Here is a 19,846-nt window from a genome sequence, read left to right on the forward strand (position 1 = left end):
CAGTAGAAATAAAGGTGATTTTATCTTAACAATGTCCAATAAAATGCACAAAGAACAGAAAGTACACCTAGAGAAAGCAGAAATTATGCTTTTACAACAAACCACTTTGGACATTTGATAGGCAAAAGAAAATTTGTTCATTGTAACTTCTAGTAGTTTATGACATGCACATAACTATAGGACCAGCTTACCTGGAGGACCCATTGGACCAACGGGTCCTTGCTTTCCAGGAGGACCATCTTTGCCTTTGGGTCCAGTAAGACCAGTATAACCAATTGGACCTTGGGGACCTGGGGGACCACGTGGCCCTAAAATGTGTCAAATCAGAAAACAGAGTGTTAGTTGTGAAAGAAAGTAAGCACTATGAATCCTACTGTTCAAATCACTTCAGATATGATTCTGTAAATCTCTATGTGGTTCTTCATATTCTTCTCGTTACCTGGGTTGAACCACATAAAATCACCTGGATGGGTTTGATACCTTGCCTAAGAAAAGTTTGGGTCAATAAACTGTTTACTCCTTCTCCCATCCATGTACTTATAACATATGCATCTAAAAGTATAAAAAACGTCTCCTCACCACTAATGCAGACAATAGCAAGTTCATTCCAAGTTACCACATCACCATTCATTCCCATACAGACATACCTGTACAAGATAAGCCTACATAAATTACTTTAAAAATGATGATTTAATAAATTATCTTCTATTTTTCTTTCTTTTTTTTTCTTGTAATGTACACAGACCTTGTGAAACTTTCAAATTTCATATAGAAAACTGTTGTTCTCACTTACACACGCTGGTGTGTACTTAAAGGGAATGCCCCCTGGTTTAAATCTTAGTGCAGGTTTTATCTCACCTCAGAGAAACAATCTATAATACACTACTCACTACTTTTAGACACCGCAGAACTTGCATATAGCTTCGAAATATAGCCATGCTTCTTGGCTATCTGATTGGCTATATGGTGTTCTTTTAATTTTGTAAATTACATTTAACCACAGTTAAGCTGAAAACACCAGTAAAATTGTCCCAATTACAAGTCCACTGGTAAACCAGAAAGAACAGATGTACAATAAATTCAAAATATTCACATTTCTATTTAACATAGTTTTCCTCCTCTATTAAATGTTACCAAGTTAAGCAGCAACACATCCTAAAGTACTGTATGTGCACCCGCACTTAGATTAAAGTGCTTTTGTGCAGCTTACTAAAAGTTTTCCAGACTTGATGTTTTCAGCACAACCACTCAGACTCTGCAAAATGGATAAAAAAGTCTTCTTCGTGTGATTTTTTTAGGTAAACTACATTTTAAGTAACTCCACTGTTGAATAATAATCATAACTTAACCCACATTCAGCGCGGATTCACTAACTCCTTTCAAAATTCATCCTCTCAAGTTTCACACTCATTGCTAAACCATGTTAGCCATGTGTAGTTTTACTCTGTCAGTCGGCACCAGTTATCAGTATAATATAGCATCCATAACAAACAGGACACAGTTTTGTACTGTCACTTTCTTCTCAAGTATTACAGTTCACATATACTTTGGTATTTGCAAAAATGTCAATGTGTATTAGGCAGTGATACTTTGTAACATGCATTATTTTAGTATCTATACCAGTCTGAGATCTTGGTTTGTATGGCAAAACTTCTCTACAAGTAATGTATATTTGAGCATAAAAGCTGATGAATATGGACTGAAGGTCATTGTTATTCACTAATGTTAAAAAAAAATTCTGCAGGCTCTGTTAAGAGTCTTTGGCAATTTAACAATACATTTCCCCCAATTTTATATTACATTGTTTACCTCGATTTTATACCACACAGCAATGAATTACAAGAAAAAAAAACGCAGCTAGGAGGTAATACTTGTGCGGTAGAAACTGTAAAATGAAATGGCTACTTTGAATGTTTGGGGATTAAAGTCAGAGGGTAGTCATTCATTTCAGCAGACATAGACAGGAAAATAATCAAAGGGAAGACAGCTTAGAGTGGGTCATGGCAGGTGCTGGCTGTCACTATAGCCTGTCTTGCCACCGGTATGTGTCATTCTGGGGGTACGTACTGAGTAGTGGGCCATTGCTGAATCATAACACACTAACTCTGCTGTGAGAACTGAAGAAACATTGTACACATTGAGCAGGCGTTCTACAGCCATGGATTGAGGTGATGGCAGGGCCAGAAGATCATCATCCATGTTCACATAAGTGTCCACAGTCAGGGGAAGAAGTGGCAGTAGAGTCAGAATAGTATTGTCCTTGTCCACATAAGTGACCATGGCCAACAGTAGAGTTGACGGCAGAGGCAAAAACATGTCCAAAGTGGGAGTGCTACCTGCAATGTGCAACCATCCCTTACTCAACCATATCTGCCATGTACAAGCAGCAGCAGAGACCCTCTAATGGCTGTTTAGTGTAGTACTCTTTTTGCAGTGTTTGGAAGAAGTCATGGAGACCATGGATATTTTCATACAGGTGCTGCAGAGCAGACTGGCCACTTTCAAATTTGTCTGAACAGCACTGACCAATACCTGGATCACTGCAGTGTATATTTGTTGGTTGGAGAGCTAACCAGTACCATGTAACATGCAATCCAGAGATTATCGCTGGGCACTCATAAGCCTCTCTCCCCGTGCGTTGTGTTTGTACCTTGGAGGTTGTGTATCTTGTGGGTACTGCCAGTGTTTTTGCTACCTGTCTACTATATGTGGGATACATGTGACCAGAATGTCCTTCACTAAGCACTGGTAAAACAGGCAAGACATTATGGACTACTAAAATACTATCAGCTCTGGGGCAATGGAATATTTCTTCTACTGTTAGTTTTTCTAACAGTTCGACTGTGTCCTCTGGTTGGGGCATGGACAGAATGCCATTACTGTCAGCCCTCTGTAGATGTGCTGTTCTCAGGCATCTGCAGACTTGTACTGCTGAATCTTCTCACAGTGGCACCTGTGAGATCAAACAAATAACATAACTGCATCAGTGTTGACATATGTGTGATGCCTACAACCACCACCATCTGTGAATCAGAGGACAGCTGCATTCCATAAATGTGCACAATACTCACACACCATTTGGTGCAGGTTGTGTCTGTTGCTGCCTGAAATCCCTGTGTAACAGATTTATAGTATGGTATGTGTGAATACACTGAACGAGGTGCTTCCTAGTGCTGGCTTACAAGGGTATATCTTACAACTCACTTGGTACATCCCCCCCAAGACACACAGGCATCCCTTGCATGAGCTCCGGGTGTCCATAATTGAAACCACAATGTTATTGGTTGACTATAAAGCACATGGTGAACTCTGTGGGCACCAGGTCAATGACCTAATATTACGAGCATTATCCAATGCTCAATTGAGACATCCACAAAAGAAACATGCTTTTCTAATCAGTACTGCTTCCACATCCTGACTACATCAGGCAGCTTAGTGTTGCAGTAGTTAGTACTGTCGCCTCATAGCAAGACATTCTCCAGTTCGATTCTTGGCTGGAGTGTCTTCTGTGTGGAGTCTGCATGTCCTCCCTATATTCATGTGGGATCCCTCTGGGTGCTCTGGTTTCCTCCGGGTGCTCTGGTTTCCTCCTAGATTCCAAAGACATGCATCCGGAGTGTTTCTGATCCAGGCTGGGCCCTGTCCCAGTCGGACCTTCCTGGTAAACAAATGTTAAATAAATAAAGCAATAAAACATCCCAGAATCAGTGTCTTGTCAATTATACCTTTTATCATTGTTAAGGAATGCTGCATCTCTGTAAATGAACAGTTTGCTCTGGAAGAATCCCTGGTAGCAGACATGGCATCAGCTCTATCCTGTACCCTGTTCCTTGTACATTATGTCATGTCAGTTACCCTCCAACATACCTGCTGCACTATGCAGTTATCTGGCTTATCGTTGTATACAATATGCCTATAGTGTATCCAATGAGCCACCAGTAGAACAGCTGTCTCTTATACGTGTATGTGTGTGTGTGTGTGTGTGTGTGTGTGTGTGTGTGTGTGTGTGTGTGTGTGTCTGTATATATATATATATATATATATATATATATATATATATATATATATAGACACACACACACACACACACACACACACACACATACATATATTCTACTGTAATTTTCTGACTATTGTTTTTGCACCACAACAGCGGAAGTCCACCTATGGAAACACATGTGGATCAATGTGTGTATGCAGGACTATGCTGGTTACAAAAACACCTACTGCCCCACTGATCTCATCATTATTGTAGCAGCTATACCTTGTACAATGCAGTGACAAAACTGCTGTGACATTCTACTTTCCATGTCATGTGGAATAGGAGCTCAGATTTCACTTCTACTGTATTCAACCAGGCAAGTGGCTATTACTTCTGCAACACCCAAGTATGGCAGGGCTCCTGCATGTTTTTTTTTTTCACCCAGTGCATATGCAGCATTGGAAAGACTGTCAAGGGATTAATATGAAGGCTTTCTGTAAAGCATTGATGCCTAGCATTCACTTGCAGGGTGGTGAGCTCTGGAGAGCAGTACCAGCACAAGTATAGAGATCCAAAGAGGTAACACCATTATCTCCTCTGCCAGTGAGAAGACGAGATTAAAGAGAGACAACCAGACTATACTATCATAAGGATGAATAACTATTTTTAATGTTACAGTAGGCCTTACTGTACAGCTATCAGCTGTTTTAGATGAACATTGTTATGGTCTGCTAGGGTTTTCTTTTTGTGTGTGTGCTTTGCAGCACAGAAGAAACCATCTGATTTCTTATCCATTCATTAAATAAGCAAGGATGGCACTTTGCTGTGTATTCTTTGTATGGAGTCCTAGCTGTGCCCATGTTACACATTTGTTGTGCTTTGCTGCACATGTGAATACACATTGTGGCAAATGTGCTGCAGACATATTTTTTATTTATTAACATTGATTGACTGGGAAAGTCCACTGGGTCAGAAACCCATTTTCAATAGAGGCCCGGGGAGAAGAGCTCCACAAATAATGAAAAAGAAGAAAGACATTTATACAAAGATTAATCAAAAAAGTACGTATAAGCACAAACATGTTCACTGACAAGAAAAAAAAATTATAGTACAATATATGATGTATATTACATTATGTACAATGAGAATGTAGTAATACCACTGGAGTATAAAGAAAAGAGGTGAAATGTTGACAAAGGAGAAAAAAAAGGTATAAAGTTTATGGAGGCTTAGGTTTTAGAGCACAGATAGGATTGTTAAGGTAAAAGCTGTTTAAAAGTTTTGGGAGGCCTTAGTGTGTCTAGTTGTGTGATGTAGGAGGAAAGGATATTTCATAGTTTTGTAATACAATAGGAATATAAGCTTTGTCCCGCTTTTTTTTTGGGTTTGCTCATACTTAGGAGCTGTTCACTAGTTGAGTGAATTGTCCTGGTAGTTGTTAAATGTATGTTTATATGATAAGAGTGGAGAGAGGGGCAGCTACTGGGCTTATATATTAATTTATGGGCAAGAGTTAGTTGGGTGAACTGAAGGTAGTGAGGGAATTCAAGCCAATTTAGTTCTGAAATTGAATGACAGTGGCCCCTATGGCAGATTTTGCTATTTTATAATAACGTTTGTAGTTTATTGATAAAAGATGTGTGAAGGTTGGTGAAGATAGGGTTACCACAGAGGAAGAAGGGAGAAGTAGAGTGTTAGCAAGGCTGATGTTTGTTTGTTTGTCTAGATAGAGTTTGTGACGGTACAACCTGCCAAGTTTGAAATGGGTCTTTTTTACTGAGTTATGAATATGTTGATCAAAACAAAGTTTATCATCAATAGTTATGCCTAATAATTTTATGTTTTTTTACTATTCCAATTATTGTGCTGTTGTGTGAGAGAATTTTAAAGTCTAATGGTGGTGTTTTTGTTCAGAATAATAGGATATTGGATTTTTGGGGGGTTTAGCAGAAATTGAGCATTGTTTAGCCATGTATCTAAGGATGTAAAGGCATTTTGTGTGATTTTAATCTGGTTGGAAAAGTTGGTAGCAGAAGACATTACTGTAGAATCATCTGCATACTGAAAGATTGTGCTTTACCAGGATGCCTTGTGGAGATCATTGATAAAAACATTAAACAGTAGAGGCCCTAAGATAGAGCCTTGTGGGACTCCTATGCTATTGTCCAGAAAATCAGATTGTTTGCTTTGGCTTTTGATGGATTGTTTTTTATTACTAAGGTAGCTAGAAAACCATGCCAAGGTGTTTGGTGAACAACCAGTTTATCTTAGCTGTTGTAATGGTTTGGGGTGTGATACTGCATTGAATGCTTTGCATAGATCTAAAAGTAGTGTTTATATCACATTACCGACAGAATACAGAAACATCCCAACAATGGGGTCAGGGCAGGCAATTCCCTCTGATTTGTGACATTATTTCCAAAAATTGGTTTATTTTAAGAAGTGATGAGACCATAGGGGTGAAAATAGGTGAGGCACCCGTAGTAGTGTACAAAAAGGACACCAGTGTAAAGAACCTACTAGAAAGAGATAAAGGTAGGAACACAATGTGTTGTAGGTAAAATGACAAAATGTGGGCAGTGTACGCAGTGCAAATATATTTCGGAGGGCGATAAGGTCTTCATAGATGGAAATGGCTGGGTGAGATTTAATCAGAAAAACAAGTGAGGAGCTAAATATGTGATTTATGCAGGTATATGTCAGGAGTGTTTCAGCTTTTATATAGGTAAAACCAAGAATGCGTTCAGGACACGCATATACCGGCATACTTATGATATTGGGAAATGTGATCTAAAAAATGCATTGGCCAAACATGTCAATACTCACCCAGGTCACTATTTTAAGTTTACAGTCTTAGAACAGCTTGTAGTGGACGAGAAATGTGGCCCCATTGATCAGTTATTAGAATTTAAAGAATTATTATGGCAACTGAGGGTAAATGCTACTACAAGTCCAGGACTCAATGAAATGGTTTCTCTCAGTAGTTTTTTTAAAACTAAAAGCTGATTTTCTTTTTTAAGGGGGATAATGTTGTTATTATGGCTACTATTTTTACATATATTGTTTTACTGTTCTCACTTATTTATTTTGTATTTTATCATACTTGCACTTATAGGAAACATTCTTTCACTGATTAGTATTGTAACTTACATCAGGATTTGGATTTATTAACAGCTGTTTTTATATTGTTTTCTTTTGAATATAACCACAAGGGAGCCTGTTTCTTTAAAATTACATATGTATATTAATTATGTATGGTAATTTGGCAACTGATTTTATTATAAAATGGAGTGTGGGATTGTGATTTTCATTCTGAAGAAATCATACGTAATTGTGACGAAAGCGCTCAATAAATTTGTATTTACTATTTCTCTGGCATCCAGTTCGTTCCTTTCGTGCCTACAGTTCTTTGGTTTTTTCACTTGTTTGCTTTTTTAGAAACTTATAGTTATTTACTTACCATAACTTGGTATCTGTGTTATTTGTAGTCACCATTCATCACTTTAGGGTCTTGGATCTGATATCGGATCTGAGCCAGCATACGCATAACATAGCTTAGTTCAGGCTCCTCCCCACCCATAATGTTCTGCTGCTCTACACTCCCTCAAATCGAGTTTGCATAAGGAAGGAAGACAGACAAAAGTATTTAAGCAAAACAGAAACCCCACATCCAACCAATCTTCCAGGAAGGAGGCTGGAGGGTGGGATCGTGATGAATGGTAACTACAGATAACACAGATGCCAAGTTATGGTAAGTACATAACTATAAATCTGATGTTATCTAGTCACCATTCCTCACATTAGGGTCAGAGTCACCAGCTTCCTAAATCCTGGGAGGTCTCAAGGAAGGACATGCCGAAGAACCATGGAGCCAAATGAAGCCCTTCTTTTGGAAACTAAATCCAACTTATAGTGGGAAATGAAAGTGTGGGGAGAAGACCACGTTGCTGCTGCATTAATGTCATCTAAAGATTGATGATCTGCAAAGGCAGTGGAAGTAGAAACTGCCCTGGTAGAATGAGCCCTCGCTGGTGTAGTCAAGGAAATATCTTCTGAAGAATAAATGAAGGAAATACACTGCGAAATCCAATAGGAAACTGTGACTTTTGAAATACCCTTTCTATTCAAAGAGAATGCGACTAATAGTTGGTCTGAATGCCTAAATTCTAGCATTCTATGTATATAAAATTGAAGTTGATGATGAACATCCAATGTGTGCAGAATATATTCCCCTTTATTGGAATAGTTAGGAAAAAATACTGGGAGATGAATACATGGATTGAGATTCATTGGTAAGGCCACTTTAGGCATGAAGGATGCATCTGATTTCACAGACACCCTGTCCTTGTGGAAAACTAAGTAGGGCAGCTTGATAGTAAGAGCTTGCAACTCCGAAACTCTCTTTGCCGAAGTTATTGCCACTAAAATGGCAGTCTTCCAGGAAAGAAATTTAATATCACACGAAGCCGCTGGTTCAAAGGGTGGTTTTGTCAAAGCCTGCAGGACCAAAGTCAGATCCCAGAGGGGAGAAGGGGTTTTTACAGGAGGCCGTAAAGAAAAAAATGCTTTTAAAAGGGCCTCACAGAGATGCGCAGAAAAAGGCAAAATTACCACCAAGGTGAAAATTAGAAATCGCTGCCAACTGTACCTTGATAGTGGAAAAAATAGCCCCTTCCTTAAAGAGAGAGGTCAAAAAGGAAGTATTTCAGGAATAGGGGCAGAGAAGGGGTCTAAATTCCTATTCTTTTCCCAAACCAAAAACCTCTTCCATTTACTGGAATAAACTTTCCTAGTAGAGGACCACTGGGAAGCAAGAATAATCTCCTTTACGGGTGAAGCTAGTCTGGACTTAGCCAAAATCACTGGAAGTGGACATACCATGCTGTCTGATGTAGGGTCTGAAGGTTTGGGAACAGTAGGAGTGAAGGATGAGATTGCAGATCTGGAACTGGATCGAGCACCCAGAGTGGATGCCTCAAATGAGACCGTAGGAAAGGGAACCACACCTGCTGAGGCCAAAAGAGGGCAATGAAGATCAGCTGACTCTTGAGGCATCTGGCTTTCTGAAATACTCTGGGAATTAGAGGTAATGGAGGAAAAGGATACAGGAGACCTGGAGGCCAATCGTGGGTGAGCGTGTCCCTGGGGGATTCCCCCTCTGGGGGGATCAATGCAAAGAAGTTGCTGCATTTGTGGTTGAGAGGAGATGCCGACAGATCATAGCTCAGATAATCCCACTAATGGAAGATATGTTGAGCCACCACTGGGTTCAGGGACCACTCGTGAGGAGTCAATATAGGCCTGCTCAATTTGTCCGCCAACACGTTGGATGCTCCAGGAATGTGCATTGCAATGAGAAAGCGCCCCATGGCCAAAGCCCACTCCCAGATCCTCATGGCCTCACGACACAGCAGACAAGAACATGTGCCCCCTTGCTTGTTTATATGCCAGACAACAGCCATGTTATCTGATAGAACTGCAATCATTCCCTGAGGAAGGCAGTCTTGAAAGGTTTGCAATGACAAAAGGACTGCCCTCATCTCCAGAATGTTGATGTGCAGTTTGGTCCCTGAGGGCGACCATGTCCCTTGGATCGTCTGTCCCTGTAAATGTCCCCCCCACCCCAGAAGGGAAGCGTCCGAGGTGAATGTCACCACAGGAGTTGGAGGAATGAAAGGCCTGCCCGCTAGAAGATCTGGTGAATGAATACACCACGAAAGATGCTTGTGACACAATGGGGTGAGCTGAATGGGAAAGGATAGGGGATGCAGCAATGCTGACTACTGAACTGCAATGGTTCACTGAAGGACCCTCATATGGTACCAAGCCATCGGTACCAAATAAATGGCAGCTGCCATCCATCCTAAAGCCCTGAGAATGAGTGAGGCCACAGGACAGGTTAGCTCCAGCAAGGCCCGAACTTGGTCGCGAATAAGTGACACCTGTAGAAGAGGTAAGGCTGCGACCTGAGAGGTGGTATCCAATAGAGTGCCTATGAACTCCAGCTTTTGGTTTGGAATCAAAGAGGATTTTGCCATGTTCACTCTAATGCCCAGCAGATGGAACAGGGAAAGTACGGTGTGAATATTGTCCAGTAGTTGATGCCTTGTAGGGGCCATCAGGAGCCAATCATCCAAATAGGGAAAAACTTGGATTGCCAGCAGCCAGAGATGAGCTGCTCCCACCACCATGCATTTGTTGAACACCCGGGGGAGCTGAGGTGAGACCGAAGGGCAGGGCCCGGAAATGAAAATGATCGATTCCCAAGTGAAAGCGGAGAAACCTCCCAGACCGTTGATCCATTTTTATATGGTAGTATGTGTCCTGGAGGTTCACTGAGCACATCCAGTTGTTGCTGTGCAAGATAGGCACAATCGACTGCACAGTGACCATCCGAAACTTAAACTTCTGCACAAACTGGTTCATGTGACTGAGATCCAAAATAGGATGTAGGTCTCCTGTTTTCTTTGGAACTAAAAAGAAGCAGGAATAAGTTCCGGATCCTCTCTGTCCTGTGGGGACTGTTGGATGGCTCTTTTCTGAAAAAGGTTTACAACCTCCTGTTGGGCTGCCTCTTCCTGATTGGTTGAGGGAATTTCCAAAAAGGGAATGCAATAACCCCTGGATATAATTGCTAGCACCCACTGATTGTTTGTAACACTTGCTCAGGCTAGTGGGTGCAATGATAACTGACCCCAACTGCCTCCAGGGATGGACAGTTGGGCAATGCCTCAGGGACGCTGCAAAGGTTTCTCGGAGAAGGGTTCCCTGGAACCTTGGTCCTGCAGGCCTCCTCTGCCCCTGGGGCAACATCTACCATTGAAACCTCTTCCCCGTCCCCTGGAAGAGGAATTCTCCTGAACATCTTGAAAGGGAGACTGTGCCTTCCTGAACCACATTTTCTTACTCCCCTTTTGGGTCTTGGAAAAGGACCTCTGAAGGGCAGAAAAACTGATCCCACTGGCCAACAAGGTCTTCCCTTCCTGTTCACTGCAGGTCAAAGTCTCTTTCACAGTGGGACCAAAGAGTGTGGAACCATCAAAGGGGGCGTTAACAAAAGATGTCTTGAAGGCCTCTGCAAACCTACTCAAACAGAGACAGGCATGATGCCTAATTGCGATACCTGGGCCCGCCGCCCATGAGGACCCTTCTGCAGCATTGGAAAATAGCCTCATGGATGAATTCACAACTGAATGAAGGGTTGACAGCTTTGGAGAAACTACCTTGAATTCCTCCTCAGAAATGGACCCAGAGAAGGAAGTAGATAGTTCCTTTATCAAATCCCTCTGGAGACGGGTGAAATGTGCAAGATAATTTAATGCTCACAGGCTAAAAGCAGCAGAGGTGAATACCTACTTTAAAAATCTGTCCATAGCCCTTGATTCATGATTGAGTGGATGGACAGAAGAACTCTGCTCTGCCAATTCCTTTTTGGTGGCAACAGCCACCACAATAGCATCAACCAGGACCACTTTGGACCAAAAGGTTCTATCTGATGGAGGGTTCAGAAACTTGTCCACTTTCTTAGGCACTGGCTCCATGGTATCTGGCTCCTTTCAAGCCCTGCTGGCCACAAGATCAATGAGGGGATCAGCAGGGGGACACACCCAGGAGGTAGATGGGCCCGTACCGAAAGCCTCCAGAAATACGTCTTCTTCCAAGAACAGGCTTTGGGTAGACCAACCACCTTTGGCCTTGAGGATCTCGAGAATGTCTCCAAAGCAGATGTCCTCTGGTGAAGATCTCGGGGACCCGTCCCCCCTCAGCATCTGTATCCTCGGTAAGGGACTCCATAGGGGAGTCAAGATGTCTCCTCTTACAAGTCCTCTTCCTGGGAACTTCCTCCGTCAGGATTGGCGGGGAAGACTCTGAAGAGGAGGGGGGCCCCTGCAGGGGGGCATCCCCCTGGAGGCTAAGTCGGACGGGCTGAACGGAAGCAGGATGACACAAGCCGTTCAGATACTGTGGCTGGGTTGGATGATCGTGCATGAGAGAAGCAGCTCTGATAGCAGAGAAACATCTTTTGGCAGCCCGGAAAGCGGAAGGACTAAAAGAGGTTCCATCCCCCTCTCCCACCAATACAACCCTAGTGGAAGAGAAGGTGGACCCCCAGGCCTGACTCTACCGGATGGCACCAGACCAGAGCTGTCAAAGCCCAAGGTGCCTAGAAAAAGAGACTGGTCCGAAAAGCCCGGGCCTGAATCCAACTCGATAGACCTGGGCCTGACTGGCTGGATGGTCTGTTCTGGGGGAACAGAAACAGTACCAACCACCGATCCCATCAGGGAAGGACCCAAACTGGGCCCCAGAGCTCCCCTAGCCTCTGCTCCTCTCAACAGTCCCTGAGAATCCAAGCCACTGGTCAGATGAAGAGTGATAGAAGGGGAGTGGGAGATTTGATTCCCGACCTGTGGGCCGAGGAAGCCAGAAGCCCCAACTCCATCTGAGCTTTCAGAAAGGCCTGCATCATCTTGTCCATATCCATAGGGAGGATACTCCTGGAAGATCGTGAGGACATGGAGGACCTACTGGGAGAGTTGAGCCTGAAGCCTGAATGTCGACTTTTGCATTCCCTAGAATGAGACAAACCCGGAGAAGACAGAACCTGCTTTGAAGACACTGGATCCAAAGGGAGATCCTCCACTACAATCAGCTCCAGCATGACTCTCGGATCTGAATGAATCGGAACCAAACTCAGCAAAGGATCCAAAATAACACTTCTCAAATCTCTCACATCCGAAAGGGTCAGATCCATAGGTATGGTGCCCACCCTTGGATCTGAAGGGCTGGAGTGGAAATCCTTGCATCTGGAAGAGGAAACCGAAGATACCTGATCCGAGGGCTTCAAGTCCGAACCCTTGGATCCAGGAGTGGACTCCCTGGATGATCTGGGACATAAAGATCTCAGATCGAAAACTGCCCTGGCTGGAGCCGGATCCGAAGACCTAGGATCCGACAGACTGGGATGCTTGGTCGGGGCCTCCTCCACAGAAAGCTTCTTTCTAGCCCCAGAAGAGCCCACCTTGGCTGGGGAACCAGTGACTAAGGGGCCTCCTTTGACCATGACTTTAATAAGGAGCTTGTTGCGACGGTCGACCAAAGTCCTCTGGTTGAAAGAGGCACAAATGCCGCATTCCACCTCGAGGCGGTCGCCGGTGAGACAGTAGAGGCACTCCTCACATGAGTTGGAAATAGGAATTTTCCTCATCCCACAAGAGGAGCACCTTTTAAAGCCCAATGGTTTATCTGACATAACTGAACCAGGAAACAACCTCACTAAAGTAAAAAAAAACAGCCAAAGTTCCAAAACCACGATAAGACCATCCAAAACACTCAAGCACGAAGAACAACTTAAATCTAACTAACCACTGCTTACACACCACAGTAACTAGACCGAGACACAAAACCCCGAGAAAGGGACAAGAATAAAAAGGTAAGAATCGACCAGGATGGGATATCTCAGAAGGGATAACTATATACTAACTCTACAATTCAGAAAAATACACGAAAGTTAAGAAACCTTACAAAACAGACACTTACACTAAGAGGAGCTGAGCAATCTGCGTCTGACTGAGTGGCAAACGAGATCTGAGGGAGTGTAGGGCAGCAGAGCATTATAGGAGGGGAGGAGCTTGAGCTAAGCTATGTTCTGAGTATGCTGGCTTGGATCCGATATCGGGTCCAAGACCCTAACTTGAAGAATGGTGACTAGATAACATCAGATCCAAAAGATTTGGAGAAATTAAAAAATCAGGCTGTCTAGGTAACAGTGAGAGCCTCATTCCTCTGTATTCACAGTCAGGGTCAAATTTGGTTCAAAAAGTAGTCTTCTCTACAAATTTTCATTACAAATGTCACTCACTGTCACTCATGAACCTATCATTAACTGCTTCATCCAAAATCAGACCAGATTCACAATGCAGTACAATGTTCCAGATCAGCATCATATTCCACCATCATTTCATTAGGACTTGGGAAGGGGCGGTGACAATGTTAAAATGAAATCTTACTGCAGTCACTAACAATTTAGGCTCTATAGCACTTTCACAATCTGATTATAGGGTTTTTATCTCTGAACTGGACCAGGTTTTGAAGTAATCTATAGAAGGATGCAGCCCCAATAACGGGCAGCTTTGGTACAATGAAGAAAGTGAGTTGAGGTTGCAACAATGGATCTCATAAATTCTATTTACCAACGTAATCATGACCAAATATCAAGTTTTCCATAAAAGGTATGTCAATTTAGTGGGCAGTTTTACATTGTAAGATTGCAGTTTGAACTTTTCCAATATAAAGCATACTTTATGTGATAACAGTGACTCTCCTTTTGGAAAGAGGTCTTTGTAAGAGCACATTTCTAATGAAGGCCTTCAATACAGTGGGCCATGCTAGGCTTTGTGCTGACTGCCCCACATGAAATTTTAAAATGATGACCAGGTACACCTTGACTAAGGAAAAAAAGAGCCCTGCATTTAAATCTTCTGAAAGTTTTGATGTCACCATGGCAATGGTAGCTAAGTAGGAGTCCATACCTTTCTTAACTACCTTAACTGAGAATACTTTCTATTTGCCCTTTTAGGATTCTGTGGTGTTAAGAGATTAGGCTGAGGAAAGCATGGAAATTACCCTGCCTATAATCCTGTGGGAGAAAATGATCAAGGGACACAAAGAAGTTATGCTGTCAGTCTTAGACTTTGTAGGCTGGGGTGCAGCTTTCCTGACAGTTGGGTCAGAAGATGTAGGTTGTGGGGTTACTTGGTACTTTAAAAGCTGGTGAAACATCTTGTCTCACTCCCAGTAGGATGCCAAGTGGGATCAGCTTAACAGTCATTCATTCTGCCTTTAGAAGGCATATGAAAATTAGGGAAGTTGGGGAATGGTATATAGCAAACCTTTGGTCACACATACATTATGGCATTCCTGGCTTGAGATTCCGTTGATGGAAAGAGGAATAAATACTGTGGGCTTCTGGCATTGATGAGACAGACAAACAGGTCACACACACTTATCTGCAAAATGATGGCACACACTATTTATCTACATTTATTATTATTTTTGGCAAGTTAAGGGTATGGCTATGGGGGCATCTTTTGTCCCCACCTATGCAGATCTGTTCATGGGCTATATTGAACATCAGCTTATTTATGATGATTCACACAATTTATTTCTTGGAGAAATTGACATCTGGCGAGACTACTTGGATGATTGTTGGATGGTGTGGAGGGGGGATTTGGTCTTTCTACAGGAATTTGTTGAATACCTTAACCAGAAAAAATGGGGTATACAATTTACCTTGAATACCAATAAAGATACCATCACTTTTTTAGATGTGATGGTTATTAGGAATCTGGATCATACCCTAAAAACTGAGGTCTTTTGAAAGTATCCTCAGTACAATACATTACTACATGCTGGTAGTCATCACCCCCCCCCCCACACACACACACACACACACACACACACACACACACACACATCATCTGCAATATACCCAAGTCACAATTTTTGAGAATGTGTCGCATTTGTTCTACACAGGACACTTATGCCCGGTTTAAACAAGATCTGCATAACCGTTTCATCCAGAGGGGATATAAAGATAGCAATATCTGTCTGGCCAGGGATCAGGTCAGACAACCATCTAGAGTAAATCTATTACAGTATAAAAAGTCTGATGTCGACAGGGATGGACAACAGCCCATATGATTGGTAACCACCTTTGGCAGGAATTTTCAGACCTTTAAGCGGGTTATTAATCAACATTGGGATATCTTAAAGTCCAATGTCAAGCTTAATGATATTCTTTCTTCCACTTATTTATTTTCTTTTCATAGGGGGGCCACTTTAGGTTCCCATTTTAGTCATCATAAACGTAAGGTTTCGCCCACACTCCAGCAGTCTACTATATTTGGAAATAGGGTCAAGGGATGTGTTCCTTGTGGACATTGTTCTGCATGTCCCCACATATTTAAAACTAATACTTTCACTAGTTCTAATATCCCCAAGGTCTATGATATTTTATGTTTTGGAAATTGCAGTAGTGAATAGATTGTCTATTTGGCTACCTGTTCCTGTTCGGGTTTTATGTTGGACAAACATCTAGAACACTGAGGCTTCGAATATCCAAACACCTCAGTGAGATCAGGAACAGGAGAGCTACTAATGCTTTGTTTAAGCACACCTTGGCCCATAAAACAGCCAGATTTACATTTACTGTTACTGATAGGGTCCAGGGTTGCAAGTTTTCTAAAGTTGGCTGGCACACTATATTAAACTATAAGGAATCAGGTTGGATCATCAGGTTAGGGGGTTTGTTTTAACCTGGTATGAATGAATTGTCATAATGTTAAATCCAACCAATAATTTTCATGAATGCTAATGATGTCATGTATTTAAAGATTAGATATTTTCATTTGTGTTAATGCACTGAGGAAGGCTGTTGCTGAAACCGGTCTGCTATTTGTATTTTCAAGTCACTTAAATAAATAGTTTCATAGGTCATTACAAGGCTTACTGCCCATATGGGCCATTTTAAGCCTAGCCAATTACTCCATGTGAAAATCAAACCCTGTATCTTGTGTCTGTAAGGTAAACACCTTGACCATTATGCCAACCTCCCACCCCAAAGTTTCAAGTTTTTTACCTACTGTGCTGGACCTTTTTGGGTCACAAATAAGTCCCACACCTTTGTTGTTTATATATATGATGGAGGGTCTACTTTGGAAGCTCAAAGTTTCAAAACTTCAAATTTCATATGGTCGAGATCATAAGAGAGAAGTTTTGAAACTTAGGATGGTTTAAATGGAGATCACAGTACAGCACAGCATGGGAAATTTACTTTTCTCTTTACTGTAGTACGATCTCAGAGTTGGTATATTTAATTAGCAGGGGGTTTGGGGGTGCATGAGGGCTTGTCCCCTTGCATAAACGTACAAGAACAATTTTTTTCTTTTTTTTCTTTTTATAGAAGTTTCGAACTTTCAAAACTTTGGTGTTATGGTCTTGACTATATGAAGTTCAAAGATTTGAAAGCTTGGGCTTCCAAAGTAGATTCATAACAGCATATTCATATTCTTCATCTCATAAAAGCTGTATCCATATTGAAATATGTGATGGGAAGCATGAAGTACTAAGAGAACATCATCACTAATTTTAAGAACAATTATGTGATACATCATATCCTGTTCTGTTACAGGCTTTGGACAGCACATTTTTGGAACTGACACCACTCAGTTCATGGATGAAGCATCAATGATTACAGAGGCCTTCAATGGAGACTAATAATGGCTTTTGTGGTTCTCTGAACAAAATGCTGGAGGAGATCACCATCTACTTAAGGTGGCCTTTGCATACTTACAAAGTAGTGGTTGCTATCTTTAGTGAGTCAGTTTCCTGTGTTTATTGGGCACTCAGTGTCCAATGGAAAATCCTCATGTGTTTGATCACATGAGGAACTATCTGCTCAACAGCACCCATAGGACTCAGGACTCTGGGACCTTGTCCCAAAGCAGCTTTCTTGGATAACGAGATAGCATCACATCACCTTGGACATCCAAATACGGTGAAAATTCTAAACTATAAAGAAATCAAGTCTAATATGACATCTTTGCTAAGATTAGCAGAGACATTTCAGCAAGGAGCAGGAATGGAAATAAATGTGTCAACAGAAAGTGACAAATAAACACAAAAGAAAGAATACAAAGAATGTGGCCAAAGCAAAAGGAAAAAAAATCAGAAAGCCCACAATTACAGCATTAAAACATGTTAAGAACTGATGCATGATGAATGGCTAAGGAGAACAGAATTTAAACAAAAAAGATAAAAGGTTAATAATGGCATCTCAAGATAAGAAACTGCATACATGCTGGTTTACAAAGTTCACAAAAACAAGTGGGAAATACAGACAAATGCAAGTAATGTGGCACACATCTAGAAACAACTGCAAATCTAGTTTCTGGTTCCAATATACCCATGGCTGAGGGCCCCTATACTGAAAGACACAAAAATGTGGCAAGACTTTTATGCTGTAGATTGTGCAAACATACAGGTAGCTGAGACACACTGGAAAAAGAACCACAAAAAAATGCTGAAAGTGAAAAAGTCTTGATTACATGGGATCACTCAATACCAACAGTCAAGAAAACAGAAGCAAGAAAAACAGATTACATCTGAGTGATGCTTCCAGGTGCATTTCCAGTTAACTCCTACTAATGACTCTAGGTGTCAAAAATTGTTTGTTCATATCTGCATCAGTTATTCCAAAACCATGCTATGTACAAGGTTTTAAAAGATTTTATCTGAAAGCTTACAAAATGGCAAACAACTGCATTAGCATTTGACCTCTGTCTAATGCAGGTAAAGAGACATTAACTGTTGTTTTTATGATATTAATTTATATAGCTATAATTTTCACATTTTTCTAAATATCCTAACATCCAAGTAACACAGACAGAACTCCTTAGCCTCATATGAAAGCTTTCAGCATGATAAATAAAATGCTGCTGACTGTATGTGTGTAACTTGAGTTGTCTCAATTTCAAGAGACATTGTAAGTTGTTTACAAAATATTACAAATGTGATTGTTACTGTGTTTACTGTGACTTAATAAAACTCTGTTTGCAATCTAGAACCTAAAGAGTACTACCACTACAAAAATAGTCTGTTCTGAAGAGTTTGCCATTTATACTTTTTCATAACCCCTGTGGTTCCACAGATATGAACATTTGTTTGAAATGTGAGGACATAATTTGATTCTGTTAAAAGTTTTAGATTCCGCCCATTGGAAGTTACAGTGGAAACTTCCTGAGCTCCATTGGAGTGAATGAGCTAAAGAAAAATAAAACATAAAAGTAGCATTAATAATTGAAATAGCTACACCTAGCAACTATTATGTCCTGTGTATTGAGAGACATAAATTCATGAAATAACCAAGATATGCAAGCAGAAACTAGAGCAATGTTGAATAAGGACACCAAGGCAGTTCCAATAGTAGTAGGAGCAATAAGACTAATAAAAAGTGGCAGCACTTAAATATGCTGCCAGTACATGTGACCCCTCACAAAGAGCAGAAGGAGGTGATTTGGACATATTGCAGGTGCTGAGACAAGTGCACCTGGCTAACATAAAAGATTGTAGTAATACTAATGACATGAACACTAACCTTACACTGACTTAGGAACTGGGCCCATTCTTGTCAAAGTACTAGAAACCCTAAACATCTGGAGAAATTAAAAAGGTGGGTAAAGCAGAATCCGAAGTGCTGGCATATGCCATACTCCAACATCTCTCTGCCTCTTCTGTTGTGTTATAACTACCATAACTAAACTGATAAAGACAGTGGTGCAGTCTTACGCATTAAGAGAACCTACTACTACTAGGAATCATAAGATTTCCTAGCTACAACATTCTATAGTGCATCTTAGATTTCACATTCAAAGTAATTCATTAAATAGTTCAATTACTTCATCACTCTCAGGGTGTAGGACATGAATATCACTTTCTGAAGTGGTCTAGGTCCCTAGATCTCAAAGCTGGAGGGTGAACTGATGGATATGGGAAGATAGAATACTCTTGACAGCTACTCCCAATATGGCCATTTCTGGCATGGGAGTGCCCACCTACTGACTGAGGTCATGGGTGGGATTCAGATTCCTGTCAGCCTTCTTTGGCACTGAAACACCATGTTCAGGTTTTCCCATGCACATTTGGTAAAGCCCTTAAGGATATTCACTACAGGGGGAGCTACCAAGGAAGACTGCTCTTCAGTTCTGCAGATGCTCTACATACAGTCTTACTAGAAGAAGGAATTGGTTTCACTAGGTCAATTCCCCTTCTTCTGAATTAACTTTAAGGTCTGGGAGAAGTTTT

The 19,846-nt window shown here is 41.4% G+C and overlaps 1 protein-coding gene across 1 annotated transcript in view; it reads right to left on the minus strand.

The window, feature by feature from the left end:
• Positions 1-19,846, minus strand: part of EMILIN1 (elastin microfibril interfacer 1) — a 632,809-nt gene that overhangs the window by 61,458 nt on the left and 551,505 nt on the right. Inside the window, exon 5 of the mRNA XM_044064184.1 lies at positions 192-308. Within this exon, the coding sequence (XP_043920119.1) occupies positions 192-308 (117 nt within the window). The remainder of the gene's footprint in view (positions 1-191; positions 309-19,846) is intronic.

Source organism: Protopterus annectens, chromosome 2.part2, assembly GCF_019279795.1.
Source record: "Protopterus annectens isolate FY-2018-M chromosome 2.part2, PAN1.0, whole genome shotgun sequence".
Taxonomy (NCBI): Eukaryota; Metazoa; Chordata; order Ceratodontiformes; family Protopteridae; genus Protopterus; species Protopterus annectens.